The 15234-nt window shown below is 36.4% G+C and overlaps 2 protein-coding genes across 4 annotated transcripts; one reads left to right on the top strand and one right to left on the bottom strand.

The window, feature by feature from the left end:
- Positions 1 to 283: 283 nt before the first annotated feature.
- LOC119985953 (general transcription factor IIH subunit 2) lies at positions 284 to 7489 on the bottom strand. 3 transcript variants are annotated; one of them, XM_038830448.1, is made up of 8 exons: positions 7304 to 7489; positions 6518 to 6696; positions 6179 to 6350; positions 5583 to 5695; positions 4573 to 4897; positions 3618 to 4079; positions 2908 to 3283; positions 284 to 728 (listed from the first exon to the last, which is right to left on the bottom strand). In XM_038830448.1, the coding sequence occupies exons 5-8, from the start codon at positions 4861 to 4863 to the stop codon at positions 604 to 606; spliced, it is 1254 nt and encodes a 417-aa protein (XP_038686376.1). In that variant the 5' UTR covers positions 4864 to 4897; positions 5583 to 5695; positions 6179 to 6350; positions 6518 to 6696; positions 7304 to 7489; the 3' UTR covers positions 284 to 603. The 3 variants fall into 3 exon arrangements, with proteins under 3 accessions (XP_038686376.1, XP_038686375.1, XP_038686377.1); XM_038830447.1 differs by lacking the exon at positions 5583 to 5695; XM_038830449.1 differs by lacking the exon at positions 5583 to 5695 and having other exon boundaries at positions 4573 to 4876.
- A 1100-nt stretch (positions 7490 to 8589) lies between these two features.
- LOC119985874 (histidine--tRNA ligase, cytoplasmic-like) lies at positions 8590 to 15024 on the top strand. The gene is made up of 7 exons (XM_038830322.1): positions 8590 to 9662; positions 10915 to 11094; positions 11405 to 11662; positions 12069 to 12203; positions 12990 to 13271; positions 13985 to 14125; positions 14526 to 15024. Exons 1-7 carry the CDS (start codon positions 8685 to 8687, stop codon positions 14826 to 14828), a joined length of 2277 nt encoding a protein of 758 aa, XP_038686250.1. The 5' UTR covers positions 8590 to 8684; the 3' UTR covers positions 14829 to 15024.
- The last annotated feature ends 210 nt before the right edge of the window (positions 15025 to 15234 follow it).

The raw sequence follows: 15234 nt of genomic DNA, 5'->3' as shown, positions 1-15234 counted from the left end.
GAATTTTATATTGGGGTAGGCAAGGTTAAGTGGGAGTCCGGTGCCCCCGAATTTTTTTTTGGATTATCTATTAATTATACATTCGAAAGTTTAAAATAATTGTCACATGTCTTCTTGTTTTAAACATGAGAATGATTTTTTATAACTAAGGGATCTAAATTGAAAATTCAAGGGGGTCTTTTATGTAAATTAGCATATTACTAGGGGTATTAAAAAATTTGAGGGGGTCAGCTGCCCCCTTGGGTAAGGGTAGCTTCACCCCTGTTTTCCAGAAATCTTTGAAGGATGGAAAAGTGCATATTCTCATTTCACTGTAACTTGTTAGTTTTAATGAATATGGAACAATATAATATGAAAGCTCATCTAAAAGAAGAAATAGAAAAAAGGATTCGATTTTCTCTATTCCAACAGCATAAAGACGTTTGGGAAAATGCATCTTGGGAGATCCGAACAGGTAAAGCTTCTCGACCAACATTGTTGTAAATGTATCATGATCCATTAAAATTAAGCTGGGAGGAACTTGGCTGGGAGGAACGGCAATGGCAAGCCACATCTGAATGGAGGCAGAGCACGACGGAGGTCCATGGCTGTTGTTTGTTGTTCTTATTTGTGCTTGAAGCTCTCGCAGCCTGGGCAGTTGTGCAAGCTTTCATGAATATAGATGTCACAATCGAGGCAAAAGTACTGTTTGCATTGCGGGCAAGTGACACAAGGACCAGGTTTGTTTCCTGTGCCAAAGATAGATGAGCAATGTGAGCAAGAGTGTGACTGCATGAACAGGACATAGTTTAACAGTTATTTTGACGGGGCATCACCAACAGCAAAGGCACGCAAAAGCAAGCAAATACGCGATTAACAACACAACCATGCACAAATAAGCACCACGCAGGCATCTAAATCACTATCATCACAGTACACTCAAATAAATAAGCAACAGGACAAATGATGAAGAGCAGGTATAGGCCTAAGGCCATTCGCACCAGTGTCTCTTAACCAATTCTCAATTTTAGCTCCTCAAATCTCACTTTTTCCTAATTTACAGCATATCTATTCAACCAGAACTGCATCAGCATCTCTATTTTAAATACTACATTATTAAAATATTAAAATTTTACACTAAAAAGAGGAGAGAGGAGAGAGATGAGGAATATATTAAAATATTTTTACATTAACAATTTATGTGCTATAGAAGTGGCAGATGTGCTACTTTTTTAGCACATCTGAATTCTTCAGGTCCTGCATCAGATACTATCGCAAGGCTACATTTGTCAAACTCTATTTTTGATGCTCTATTTTAGCTATCAGATCAATTATACAGACCCGATGGGAGTACTCTAAGATGACAAAATTGAACATGGTGAAAATTTAAAATTTAAAATCTGAAGTTGGACTATGTTTTCAGCTATATGACAATGTATCATAATAGCTCCAATGCAAATTGTTTGTGATATGGCATCATATGTGCGCCACCAACAATGACATAATACAGGCATATCCAAGTGTTTCTCAGTAACAAGAAAAGATAACCGGGTCTCAGCTATAGAACCCATGGACAAAGAGGACCTCTATATTATATGTCTATTACGCTGTGAATAGCTAGTTAGTGTCACTTTTTAATTGGGAAATCGCTAGTTAGCCTGGTAGGTTTGTAGCTTCATATAGTTAGTCTCACTTCTTAAAAATTTCACTCCCCACTCTATTAGCTTTCTGCTTAAGCTTAGGTAGTAAGTTGACCACTCTTCTTATACTATTCTGAACAAGTTGATCTCCCCACTAAGCATTTGTAAAGTCTCAAGAAACTTCACCAAAACTTCAATAAATTTATATTCCATATTCGCATCTTCTCATATAAATGACAAACTCCAACACCGCCTCCACTAACAATTCTTAATATCTTGCTAAATCAAACGAGATCAAAAATTGGATTTTCAGTTCACTCTTCATGATCCACATCATGCGTGGATGTAAGGAAGCCATTCCCCCATTTCTTGTCCTATTTACTCCCAAACCCACCACTCGAAAGCTCGCCCTATCTGCTCTTGACAACCAAACATTGTGTATCAAACCTTGGTAAACAGAAAAGGCTTGTCAACACAAAGTATGAATTTCATTTACAAACTTCCATGACCATTAACCAAAAGAATCTCCACACTCTCAGTTTCTGTACATATCCCAAAACACCGTATGATATTCCATCTCCCGAAAACCCCATAATAACTTTCTTTGAATTTGTTCTAGTCTCTTTACAACCCCAAGTTTGATAAGGAACTTTTCTTCATCATTCAGAATAAGGATTGTTGTAGCGAAAGAGCAACCATTTGAGACAGATTCTATAAGCCAAGGCATTGTCTTTTAACAATTTCTTCCACTATGAGATCCTATAATAATGACCTCACAAAATCACATTGCAGAGTTATTTTCTTTGTTTGACTTTCAAATCTCATCTTATATTCACTGCGTGTGAGAAAATGAGGGTCCCTGAAGAGAATACCGAAAATATTGTGGTTTTCAATGCTTACTTGATGAATAAAATTATCTAAAGGCTCTCCTACTTGTAAATAATATCACCATTTCCAAACACAATTCTGTTTTCCTTTTAGCCGCATTGTAATCAACTTCCGCACCAGTAATATTCCCCTTCAATGCATCCTTCTAACAATAGAAATGATATCTTTTTTTTTAAATAAGAACAATAGAAATATTATCACGAGGTGTTGCAACACAATGTAGCCCAAACCTATATATCTTCGGTTACTTGGCAAGGACAACTTTTTCTTTTATTTTGTTAAGATAGTGCAAGAGATTGTCAATAAATCACTTGAGTATTATCAAAGATAATTCACCAAATGGAAGAGAATGGTGGAACTGAAAAGGCATAAGATACATGATCTATTAATAAATACTTACCAGGATTGAGAAGGCTTTGTTGGCAACCAAAACAACTTCTCTGTCCTTTTAGCTTTGGGTCAAATTGTCGTGACGAAGAAATTTCATCAAATGGTGCTATAGGAAACAAATGATGATACGACCTTGCCAAATGAGGTGAAGAAACAAGTGTCAACCCACAAATTCGACATTCAGTCGGAAGTTCACATACACGTGCTTTGCATCTTGGACAAATGTACCCCTCTCCAACCTTAGCTTCCTTATGGCATGAGCATATAGAAATAGAACCCTCTGCTGCTCTTTGTGGGAAACCCATCTTGATCAAATTAGCAATTGCAAATTCTGCAATTGCGGGAGGTGGAGGTGCATGCTCCATGATCAACTCTTTCAGATGGGACTGCATGAGTAAATACAAAATCAACCTATATTTTATACAGGGGTTTGACAAATAATTGCTTCAAATTAGGACTTTGTGCAGAAAGAAATTGGTGAATGTACTCATGTAGAAGAATAAGAATTTAAAAACATCAATGGATTGCAACCTATATCAAATTCACTCTTTTTCAAACTTAAAGTGGTAAAAACATTCCTGTTTCTTCTTTTTCAATTTATCTTTTCTATGATGTGGAACTGATAATTAGATATAGATGAAACTGTGTGCGTAATTCCTAAAAAAATGAAATGAAATTCTTTCAATTCTATAACTTTACCACAAACCCACTTGAACTCACCTCATCCAATGCAACAGAGTATGATCCACCTGTTTCCTGGCAGAGATGCTTGCATATGAACATTTCAGCACCAAGGCCAATAACTGAACACCTTAATTTAGACTGCTTACATTGCTGGATTGTCTCCATTATATCTCCAGGATCACAAGTACTGAGAGCTGAATATAAAATCAGAACTTCACGATGACCATATGAAGGGATTGGATTGAGATATCCATGAACTAGATCGAGGGCATTCTGCAGGGAGGAATCGCCTGAGCATTCCAGCTTACCCATTAAGGCTTTGACATGGGACTCGGGAGAGCCACCAAGATCTGTCAAGGAATGAGCAACACCATCTTTAATAGTGACCAAACCAATTTGACTCAATGGATTCTGGTCAAAGAACTCCCTGATGAAAGCCTCAACATTTCTTGCAACAGTTACCATTCGACTTGGTCGAAAATCAGTCGCTGAAGCTGCCTACACAAATTGATGGAAACCTCATGACAAACAAATTCAATTTACATATCATCAATTCAAGTGTGGCCACCATTTTGAAGTCTACATCACTCATATCAAAAGTTATTGTGGTCATTCAAAGAGCAATACTAGATCTACCAGAAATAGCAATGTCGCAATACTAGAGGCTCTTCAAGGTTTGGAACTGTATAAATCATAAACTTCCACAAAAGCAAAACAGCTTACAAGGTCAAGGAAGCATCAGCCTGTAAATTCCACTTCAATAAAATCATCTTAAAACCAAAAGTAAAATACTAGAAACTCAAAAATGCCAGGCCAATTACTTAAACACTGGAGCATGTTCTAGCATCATCTACATGTAATAGCAATACTGAAAGACATACCCATTTTCAATAATTATTCACTACAACATCAATTGCCAAACATTTTCAATAATTATTCGCTACAACATCAATTGCCAACAAGTTTGGTGCAGAACTGAAAAATAGCTTACCCTGGAAAGATCGATAATAATGTAGAGAAATCGAATGAGGCCCTTCTGGATACGAGCAGCAGAAAAGGAAGAAAGGGAGCGGAGGCGACGGCGGCGATACTGGGCATGTTGAATGACGGCGTTGTCAATGGGGCGTAGAAGCCCAGACTCGTCCTCTTGGAGAGACTCCCAAGATCGGTCGTCCACGTAAGCTTTCTCCCAAGCATCAAGCCCTTCTTCTTGATCAATTTCGTCGTCATCATCTTCTTCTGTTTCACCATTCAACTGTTTTGCTTTATCGTTGTTGTTCATCGTCAAAAAATCCCTGATAGTACCAGAGCAAAACCTAATTCGTTGTTATTCATTGTTAGTTTTGTCTTAAAAAACTCACTTTAAAATTAAATATGTATAATTATTTTTAATTTGTGATAAGTTGTACAAAAATCTGTAAATATTTTTTTAAAAAAAAATTATTAATGGCTTGAATGCTAATTAGTTTTATGAGGACAAAAAATACACAGTATACCCAACAGCGAACCCCTGTTATCCATTTGTGCCAATGGTTTCTTCAGCATTACCAAGACTTCTAAACTGAAGTTTTCACCTTTGACTGGAATAGCAAGCTGACACAAATTCTTAAAGATTCTCTAGGTAATTATATTAATCTTCTCTATGCTTCTTATATCCATTTGTGCCAATCAGTTGCAAGTGATGGTCATTAGTGCTACTTAAGAGGGAACAGAAAGAATAGGCCCTACTTCATACCAATATTATTAGCATCTATGATATAGATGTGGGCAATCTACTACTACAACCTTCGAAGGATTACTGCTAAAAATACAATATAACCATCCATTCTTTGAAATTGAAAGAAGATTACCACAAGTCCAGGCAAAAATATCATCACATAATGCAAAAAGTTATTGATCAGATTACTAGCTATAGTTAGTGTATGGCATGCATAGGAGTTTCTCTCATTTTGCTTCTTAAATTGAATATTATTTGTCTTAAAAAATTTTATAGGTATCTACCTTCAGGTGAGGATTCAAAGACACTAATGCTTGCCCATGTCAGTGCCAAAGAAGAGGATTTGTGTGAGACTGTCTGTTCTTTAAATTTTGCATCGAGGGCAAAAAGCATTCACCTAGGTAATGATGATTCAGTTGTAAGTACAAGTAACACTGAGCTTGTTTGTTACCCTTTACAATTATGAGACCTTAAGAGTGCAGCCTTTGAGCGTACAAAGTTTAGTATTACTTGTTAATGGGAAAAAGAAGCCTGTACGTAACATTGTGTCTATTGTAGTAACATAATATAAAGTTGATAATATACCATGGGAAAGATTAAAAAAAAGTAAAAGAATAATATAAATTATAAAACAATGTAACTTTCTATCGTCTGGGATAAAAGGTAAATAACAGAAATGAATAATGTGGTCAGTTGGCTGAATCCTTCATTCCTAAGATGTTTTAAAGAGGTTGTTTTCAGATTATAAATTATCAGTATACAAAGGTGGAAAAGAGAAGAGAATACATAAGGGATGAACAAATGCTTAATTTCTACATCCAGATTCCAGAAGTACTGGCATTTAAAAAAAAAAAAAGAAATAATTGCCAAGATACATAACCTTTGTTAGTTTGCTTGCTGAGAGTTCCGCCTCAGAACATTATTGCATCAACTGATGTGAAAATCTTCATCCTAAATAGAAATTGATGTCTGTATTCTTTTAGTAATAACAAACTTAGGGAACTATTGATCATCAGGAAGTACGAGAGCAGAAGTAGGTTGCGATGGTGAATCTGCAGCAAAGGATGAAAGAGATTGAAGATGAGCGCCGATGCACCAGAAGAGACATTAAAAAGTTTAACGATAAATTACAAAATCTATCCAGGCCAATTTTATGTTCTGAAGTTCTGCAGACTTTCTATATATTAATAGAGGAGGCACAGCTGAACAGTAAAGTTACCATAAACAATATTGGAGCAGCTGCAAAAGCTCCTTCATCAGGGATGCCGAGATTTATGAGGCCAACTGTCTCAAGCAGAATAAAAAATGGGCTAGATCACCAATCTTCAGAAGGTATAGACCAATTCAATACAAAAAGGAGAAAGCCACCGTCTCATCGTGCCAAGTCAGTTAATTTTCCTGTAAAGAATAATTCAGGAGCACAGTACATCAAGAAATGGCTGTTTCAATGGACTGAACATAAACACCGTTGCAGCTAATGAAACCAAATACAGCCAAGATACATCCAAACGCGATGTTAAAATAGGGTTTTTTTTTCAAGAACAGGCAAAGGCTCCACAGACTTCGTGTCGAAGTGCACAACCCAGAGAGATTGAGACGCATGGAAATGGTAACACAGAAAAACAAAGAACTGCAAGCCACAAAATATCATGCAAGCAACAAAAACTCGATTTCAATTTTCCGTCATGACCAATCAAATGAAATCAAACCCATAAACCCAATTAGGTTAACGTCACAATGAACTTGCTTTCCAGACACAAAAAAAGAGAAAAGAAGGTAACCTAACCCATTCAAATTCAATATCAACAGTGTTCGAAAAGAGCAGAAGAACATTAAAATAGTGGATATTATTCAAAATCAAACACGCACACACAAATCAAGCTCTCAATGGATCACGATCCATGTATGAAAAACTCAGATAAAATCTCTATTTTTTTCAGTAGAAGAACATTAACATTAACAACAACAAATAAAATAATCAGTGAACTGTGAAGAACATATCTACTTTAGTTCAAGGATTGCCTAATTGCCTTCGATCAGTTCGATGATTGAGTTCGGGTGTAACTTGTAAGTGACCGTTCGTTTGTCAGTAGGTTTCGTCAACTGTGCCGTGGCCCTTGTTCATGCGTGTTGTTGTTGAGGCTTCTGATGCCTGAGGAAGAGGTGAGGGAGAAGTGAGAAGGTAAAGTGATTAGGGTTCTTTTGGGCTTTATTTTGGGCCGTTGGAATCATAGATTAAATGCAAGAACAATGTTAGAGACCCATAAAACTCCATTAAATTCATGTGACATTCAAATAGTTATTAATTAAAAACATATATTTTGGACCCACTTCACATCTAACCCTCCACATTAAATGGGGGTCTTTTGAGGTCACTTTTTGGAGTGTCAAGCATTATCCTAGATGTAATTTTTTTTAAAAAATTTGGTGTATTGGATCGACTTGGTGGTTGCTTTAGACTTAACCAGGGTTGGAAAAATACTAAAAGGTTAATGAAATTATCATGTGTTTGATGGTTTTTAAAAACCTTAAGAAAGTATAATTTTATATTTTAATGAAATTATCAGGTGTTCCATGGTGTTTGAAAGACTTAGGATAATATAGTTTTGATACAAAATGATACTCTTGCTTGATGGTTTCTAAAAAACTTAGGATAGTATAATTTTATACAAAACGATACTCTTATAAGGTGCAGGCCGTATAATATTAAAACATCTCTAATACGTTTTAATTTTATACGGAACATTTAGGATAAGAGGTAATATGTCAAAAGACAAAAAGCCCTCTCTTTAAGAAACAAACCTTAATAACTTGCCACTTCATATATCGTTTGTACGGTATACTCTAGCAACAAAAATCTAATGATTTTTTATCTTTAAATTTCTATAAAAAACCTGATAAAAATAATATGATTAGAAAATAGTAACTTTTAATGATTTTTATCTTTACATTTCCATAAAACAAAACTTGATAAAAATAATATGATTATAAAATAATAACTTTTTAAATTAGGGTAGTTCAGAGATATATTATTTCATATTTTATATTATTTAACAATAAACCAATAAATATATCGTACAAAAATTATATTATACAAATCTAATACCATTTCACACTGAATATGATTAAATTATATATTAACTTATCAAATGATTAAGTTATACATATGTCTCAACTCTCAAGAAAGGTCCTCATAATCAGGGGCCTTGCTACGCCTGGCCCAAGAATCTTAACATGGCTGGGAAAGTAATATTAGTAAATTACATTAATTATAAATAATAATATCGCCGCTTAGTTCCTTCGAAGAGCCTAGTAAAAAGTGTAAAACCCTAAAAAGCCACTGCTGCCCTGCCGTATTGCAAGTATTCTGATTCTGGACTCCGACAATGGCGGAAGGAGACGAGATGGCGAAATCGTCGCTTCCTTTACTTGAAATGTGTGAGATTTTGGACAGGAAAGCGGCGGCACTGGTTACGATGGTTGACGCCGTGGCTGCGTTGTCTTGTGAGGCAGCGAGAGCCGACGTGACGCCGTTTGATACGGTTGATGGATTCGTGTACAAGGAAGGGGCTGGGGTTGCGAGGGGTATGAAGGGTCTTCTTAACGGGTCGAAGCGGGTTGGGAAAGTAAAGAGCGATGCTATGGCGGAGATTCCTAATGTTCATGGGAGATTGAGGGAAGTGGCGAAGTCGGTGCACTCGATTGCAAAGGTGGAGTTGAATTCATCTGGAGAAATGAAAATTGATGGGTTGGCGAAAGTTGTAGCGATGACTGTGGAGGCATTGGCCCTCGCCCTTCTGGTTGTAGGAGAGAATGGTTTTCTTCGTGCAAAATTGAATTTGGATTCCGTTGGCGATACTAGCTTACGTAAGGGTTTACTGGACTTGTTTCAGAAGGGATGCCCAACTGAGAAATGTTTAAGCAATGGCTACACGATGGCTTTAAACCTTATCTTCCAGAAGGATTATGCGAGGTTTGTGCATGAAGTTAACGAGTTGTTGGGAATTGTCTCGAAAATTATGGTGTGGGAGGCAGTGACCGCGTTTGTGGCTCTTGAAGGTGGTCAGTTAAACAGTACAAAAGCTGGTGTTGAGGCAAATGGAGGGGATGTGAAGGTGGATATCAAGGCTCAGAAGAAGAAGGTGGTTTTGGGGAAAGGGACTCGTGCTATAGTGGAGTTGATTAATGAGAGGTTGAATGGTGAAAGAGAGGGTTATTGTGATGATACAGGGTCAATTGAGAAATTGGTTGAGGGTCTTGTATTGATTTTTGACCTGAGAGATCCAGAATTTGATGGATTCTGGAAGACGGTGAAAGACATTGTTGAAAGCAATGAAACTAGGAGGCTCCCGAAATTACCTAAGGTAGATATATCTTTTCTATTATCTGACTGTTGTTGAAACTCTTTTAGCTCTTGTTTTGTATGCCTGTTTTTGAGGGTTGAAGTGCAAATTTATGAGCTTAAGGTTATGCTTTCTTGCATCATGAAGTCTGTGACCATATCATTCTGGAATAAATGAAAGAAAAGAGGAAGAGTTTTTTAAAAGGAAAGTATCAGTGGAAGAAACTAGAAATAACACCATGATAATGCTTATTCTCTTTTTTCTTTTTATGATGTCAATGTATATTATCTCTACCCTTGAGGTTGATACAAGTTACTAACAAAAGGGAAATATGCAAAGGTACCCTTCTACTTTGGGGCAACTGGAAAGACACATTCCTTTGCTAGAATTTCAAAAAGAATACCCTTAAACTTCCATAAAACTTCGATGAAGCTCCTTCTGTAAACTAATTTGTTAGAACTAACACATTAGAGTCACATGGGCACTTCAACTCTGATTAAATATTAGACTACCGCTCATCAAACCTGTAACCAAAATTGGAATTCGAAAGCTAAAAACCTCGCCATAGAATATAACTCTCTCGCTTCTTTTTTTGACCGAGACTCTCTGAAGCACCCGTTGATGACTGCTTTCCGAAGCTTAAAGGCTGTTCAATAACAAGGATCCCTAAACATCTAGATGCTAGATGTGCTAAAGGGGAAGACCAATTTGTCAGTCACTTGCTGATGCTTTACCCCTTGACAAGGAAAATTGGGGAAACAGCTTGTAAACTTTTTGAAATGAGCTGGGTTTGAGTAACAATCTTGTCTCCGAATGGCTTGGAAGTTTTGGTCCAGAAACAAGACCAACAGGTCTATTATGCTGCTTATCGCTATGGCTGTCTGTTGGCTAACTTGGAAGGAGAGGAACAGCAGAATCTTTGAACAGTTTCTTTTCGTCATGGATAGTGGGCTTAGCACAGTAAAATATTGGAGTAATGTTTCTGATAGGAATTTTTTTGATAGCATTAGCTTTTCTATCTTGTACGTTTTTTTGTTTTTTTTTAATCCTGTGCATTGTATGGTTAGTGCCCCTGCTCCTTGAATAAAAAAGAGGAAAAAAATCTCAATCTCCCAAAATTACATGTCTTGCCTTTGAATGTTTCCTGAGCAGTCTACATTTCATAGCTTAGCTCTTGTTATTAATATTTGGGTTATTTTATTTTATTATCATCTTATTTACTTTGATGTAGTATTTGGCTTTCTTATTCTGTGTGTATTCTGTTCAATATCAGGGCACTAGAGATTTTTCAAAAGAACAGATGGTGGTACGAGAGAAAGCATTTTCAATTATTACAGAGGTATTCAAGAGGCATGGTGCTGTGGCCCTTGATACTCCTGTATTTGAATTGAGAGAGACTCTTACAGGGAAATATGGAGAAGATTCAAAGTTGATCTACGATCTTGCTGACCAGGTTTTTACATGATTATGTTATTGTTGTTGTTCCAGTTATTGTTGTTATATTATTATTACTATATGAGTCATCATTTTCTAGTGAAAATGGAGTTTTCATTTAGTCTTGTGAACCCCTGCTGCAGAAGTATTTGACATTTATTAAATTAGTTTTTGAAAGCAGAAGTTATCAATAATGATCGGACTCTGACTTTGGCCTTTTTTGTGGGCTTACTTGTAGACATTATTGTATTCCATTATTGTGAATGATACTGAATTTGTTCTTCCATTTTGAAAAGACTTTAATAGTAAGTGTTTCAACTCATTTACAGGGTGGGGAGCTGTGTTCTTTGCGATATGACTTAACTGTCCCATTTGCCAGGTATGTGGCTATGAATGGTATCACATCCTTTAAACGCTACCAAATTGCTAAAGTGTACAGAAGGGATAACCCAGCCAAAGGAAGATACCGTGAATTCTATCAATGCGACTTTGACATTGCTGGCCAGTATGACAAAATGGGGCCAGACTTCGAGGTCATTAAAATATTGACAGAGCTGCTCGATGAACTAGATATTGGGGACTATGAGGTAATTTTAATTATGTAATCTGAAAAAAGTTAATGATATTGAGTCAAACACTGTCAAAGTCATGTGGACTTTATGGGTATCACTTGCATCCATAATGCTTCCTGCAACTAAGTGTGAAACTTAATAAACCAAGCACAGGGTTCAAGTGATGTATTCCTAGACTAAAAACAGATCAGAGTTGTGGATCATAATTGTTAGGTACTTACATTGTCATAGTACTTCACATAATTGGTGTCTGAGAAATTCTTACTGTTCATTTGAAGTCTAGTCTGCACATGCTCCTGGAGCCATCAGTTCCTACTGTCTAATTTAACATTCTCCATTGTATAATGCCGTTGAATACATGTTTGAATTGATTTTAAGAAGTGTTAATTGTTTTTCCTCTGACTTATGTATATTTGGCCAGATAAAATTGAATCATCGAATGTTGTTGGACGCAATGTTGGAAATATGTGGAGTCCCACCTGAAAAATTTAGAACTATCTGTTCAAGTGTTGACAAGCTTGACAAGCAACCATTTGAACAGATCAAAAAAGAGATGGTAAGGAGGTTATGCATTATTTACATGTCTGATGGGTGGATTGTGTTAGGTTGACATATCTATCCCTGATTCCCTTCAGTACATAACTACTGGTTGAACAGTTTTCTACTTTTCTCCTAGTGAACTGTGAACAAAATGCTCTTTATAATTGAAAGGTTGATAATCTCAATAAGTTTTGAATGTTGCATATCGACTGTGATCTGCACTAGCCTAAATTCCAGAGTCCAGCGCACAAATAATTCATTGTGCTGTGAATCTGAAGCCTTCTTTATGTACTTGTCTGTCTTCAGTTTACCATTGTTTTTAGGACGCAAACTGACTACCATGTATGACATAATCCCTTGAAGCAGCCTGGCAGCAGTGGCCCTATTGAGCTTGATTTCTATAAGATATGATAAAATGTTGAACTGGATTATCTAGTCTAGTTTCTGAGCAACTTACCTGCTCAAAACTAAGGCCATATGGCTACTATTGCTGAGATTGGTCGACTCTCAAAGGTTTTTTATGACCACGTACTTGTAATATATTGTGAACTGCACTTCTGTTCGTATCAACTTGTGTTTCTATTTACACAACAATCCATCTAAATACTTCTCAATGTTGTTGGAAGGGTCTACGCTTGGATTTTGGCTTCTTCTGCATTTGTTTGTCCTTTTATTTTTTAGCAGGATAGAGTCATTCTTCTTTCCTTATCTGTCTTATGTGTTATTGTTTTGTTATTTTTTGTTTACTTGTAATATTATGCCTTCTATTCTCTTTGAGGATAAGCTTTACAATGTCTTCCAGGTGGAGGAGAAAGGATTGAGTGTTGAGATAGCAGACAAAATTGGTACCTTTGTGAAGTTCAGAGGACGCCCCATGGAATTACTGGCAAAGCTTGGAGAAGAGGGAAGCGAATTTCTAGAAAATAGCTCTTCTGTTTCTGCAATGAAAGACTTGGATAACTTGTTTAAATCTCTAGAAAGCTGCAAGTGTATCGACAAAGTGACTTTTGATCTGAGTCTTGCTCGAGGTCTAGATTATTATACTGGAGTCGTTTATGAAGTTGTGTTTAAAGGGGCCACACAGGTAAACATTTATTTATTTTCATTGATTCTGTTTGAACATACTTCTCTTGCTTGTATGGGACAGCGTATAAGCATTTTAGATAAGTGGTCTTTCATCCTCTTGAGACTATTTAAGGTATAGGCTGCTGATCTGGGGTCCTTTCATTTTAATTTTTAAAGCTACACCTGGTAACATTGGTGTGAAATCCAAAAACAATTAACTAAGAAACATTTTGCATTAAAAATGATAGACGTAAAATACAGTTACTGCTTGCTAAATGCTTGGGCAATTTTCTACCTTGAATTTTTGCCCTGAGGTTCAGCAGAAGCCCTGAGCTGTTGGAAACAACTTCATTTTTGAAATTTGGAGGATTTATGTTTGTCACCCTGTGTTTGTTCCGTTGAAGAGTTATAGCATAATTACAGTAGTGATGTTATTTCTCTTATGAAGTTGTAGATTTGGTTGCTAGAAGAAAATCTTGTGAACTAAAGCGCAAATGGTTGGAAATTGGAGCCATGCCCTGTTTCACTGTTCCTTATTCTTTTCATTATGAAGTACTGCTGAGATTGTACATATAATGAATAAATATTAGGCAAACCCTTTCTCTCTTATTTTCTCTCAGTCACCTTGTGTTGATAATGCAAGTCATAGTTCCTGTGTGTGCTTGTAGTTTCCATTGTCATTGAATTTGTTTGTCCTGATTGTAATGCTATTTAAATAATTTATGCCCTCAGGTTGGTTCAATTGCTGCTGGTGGTCGTTATGACAATCTCATTGGAATGTATGGAACAAAACAGATTCCAGCGGTTGGGCTGAGTCTCGGAATAGAACGAGTGTTTGCTATAATGGAGCAGCGTCAGAAAGACGAGAACCAGGTTATAGCAGCATTTAATTTGTTTGTCTTTGTGTTACAGTAGCGATACCCAGCAATGCTTACACTGAACAATAACTTGGATGGAGTCTATGTTCCAGGTTTTTCTTTCGAAAGCCTTGTTAAGTTTGATCGAGTTTGAACTTCGTACTTTCCTAGTAAAATCTAGAGGTTTAGGACAGGCCTGAATGATCCTGGCTCATGGGGACCCTAACCCCAGATAACGAGTTACTTGTATTGACAATTTAAAATGGCCAAGCCTGCTATTTCCACGTAGACCATGTGGTAGCATTCTATGGAGAAAATGTCATTTTATTTTGCCATTGATAATATTCCTTTCTGTTCTGCAAATAAAAACAAAATGCTCAGCAACTTTTGCATTGTGTTCTTATGACTTTTTGCAGACAATCCGAGCCACTGACACTCAAGTTCAAGTGAGTGTTTTGGGGAGCGAAGACTACTGCATTTTGGCCAGAGAGCTGGTTAATGAGATTTGGAATGCCAAGTTGAAGGCAGAGTACATGGTCAATAAAAGAATGATGAACCACATCAAGCGTGCCGTTGACTCGGGAATCCCATATATGGTTCTTGTGGGTGAGCAGGAGCTGAAAGATGGAGTCGTAAAGTTGAAGAATATCAAGACCAGTGATGAATGTACTGTCCCCAGAAACAGAATGGTTGAGGAACTTAGAACACGGTTGAACTAGAAGAAGTTGCCATGATATTGATTTTGGGGAACCTCAGTATGTTTTCTGGGGCTTGGATTCACTATTTGACATCAATATATAAAGGTTGAATATTGATAGGCACATATTTTGCTCTATAGAATGTTGTATTGGTAATTATAGATATGTTCTCACGATAGTAGATGATTACAAATAGAACTACATCAACATATGTTTACTTGTTAAAATCCAAGAGAGAGGAGAAGCTCCATCTTTTATTCAAAGCTTATTAATATTATAATCTTATAAAATAAGTAAAATTATATTTATTAGATTAAATTAATATTAAATTTAATATAAAAATAATAAAATTTGATATTATAAAATGTAAATTAAGACTTTAATTCAACCGTGTTTTCATATAATATATTTGCTGTGTTTGACGAAT

The sequence above is a fragment of the Tripterygium wilfordii genome, chromosome 19 (assembly GCF_013401445.1).
Source record: "Tripterygium wilfordii isolate XIE 37 chromosome 19, ASM1340144v1, whole genome shotgun sequence".
In the NCBI taxonomy this organism is placed as follows: Eukaryota; Viridiplantae; Streptophyta; class Magnoliopsida; order Celastrales; family Celastraceae; genus Tripterygium; species Tripterygium wilfordii.
The sequence above is the reverse complement of the archived record's forward strand: the minus strand, read 5'-3'. Positions and strand labels throughout refer to the sequence as shown.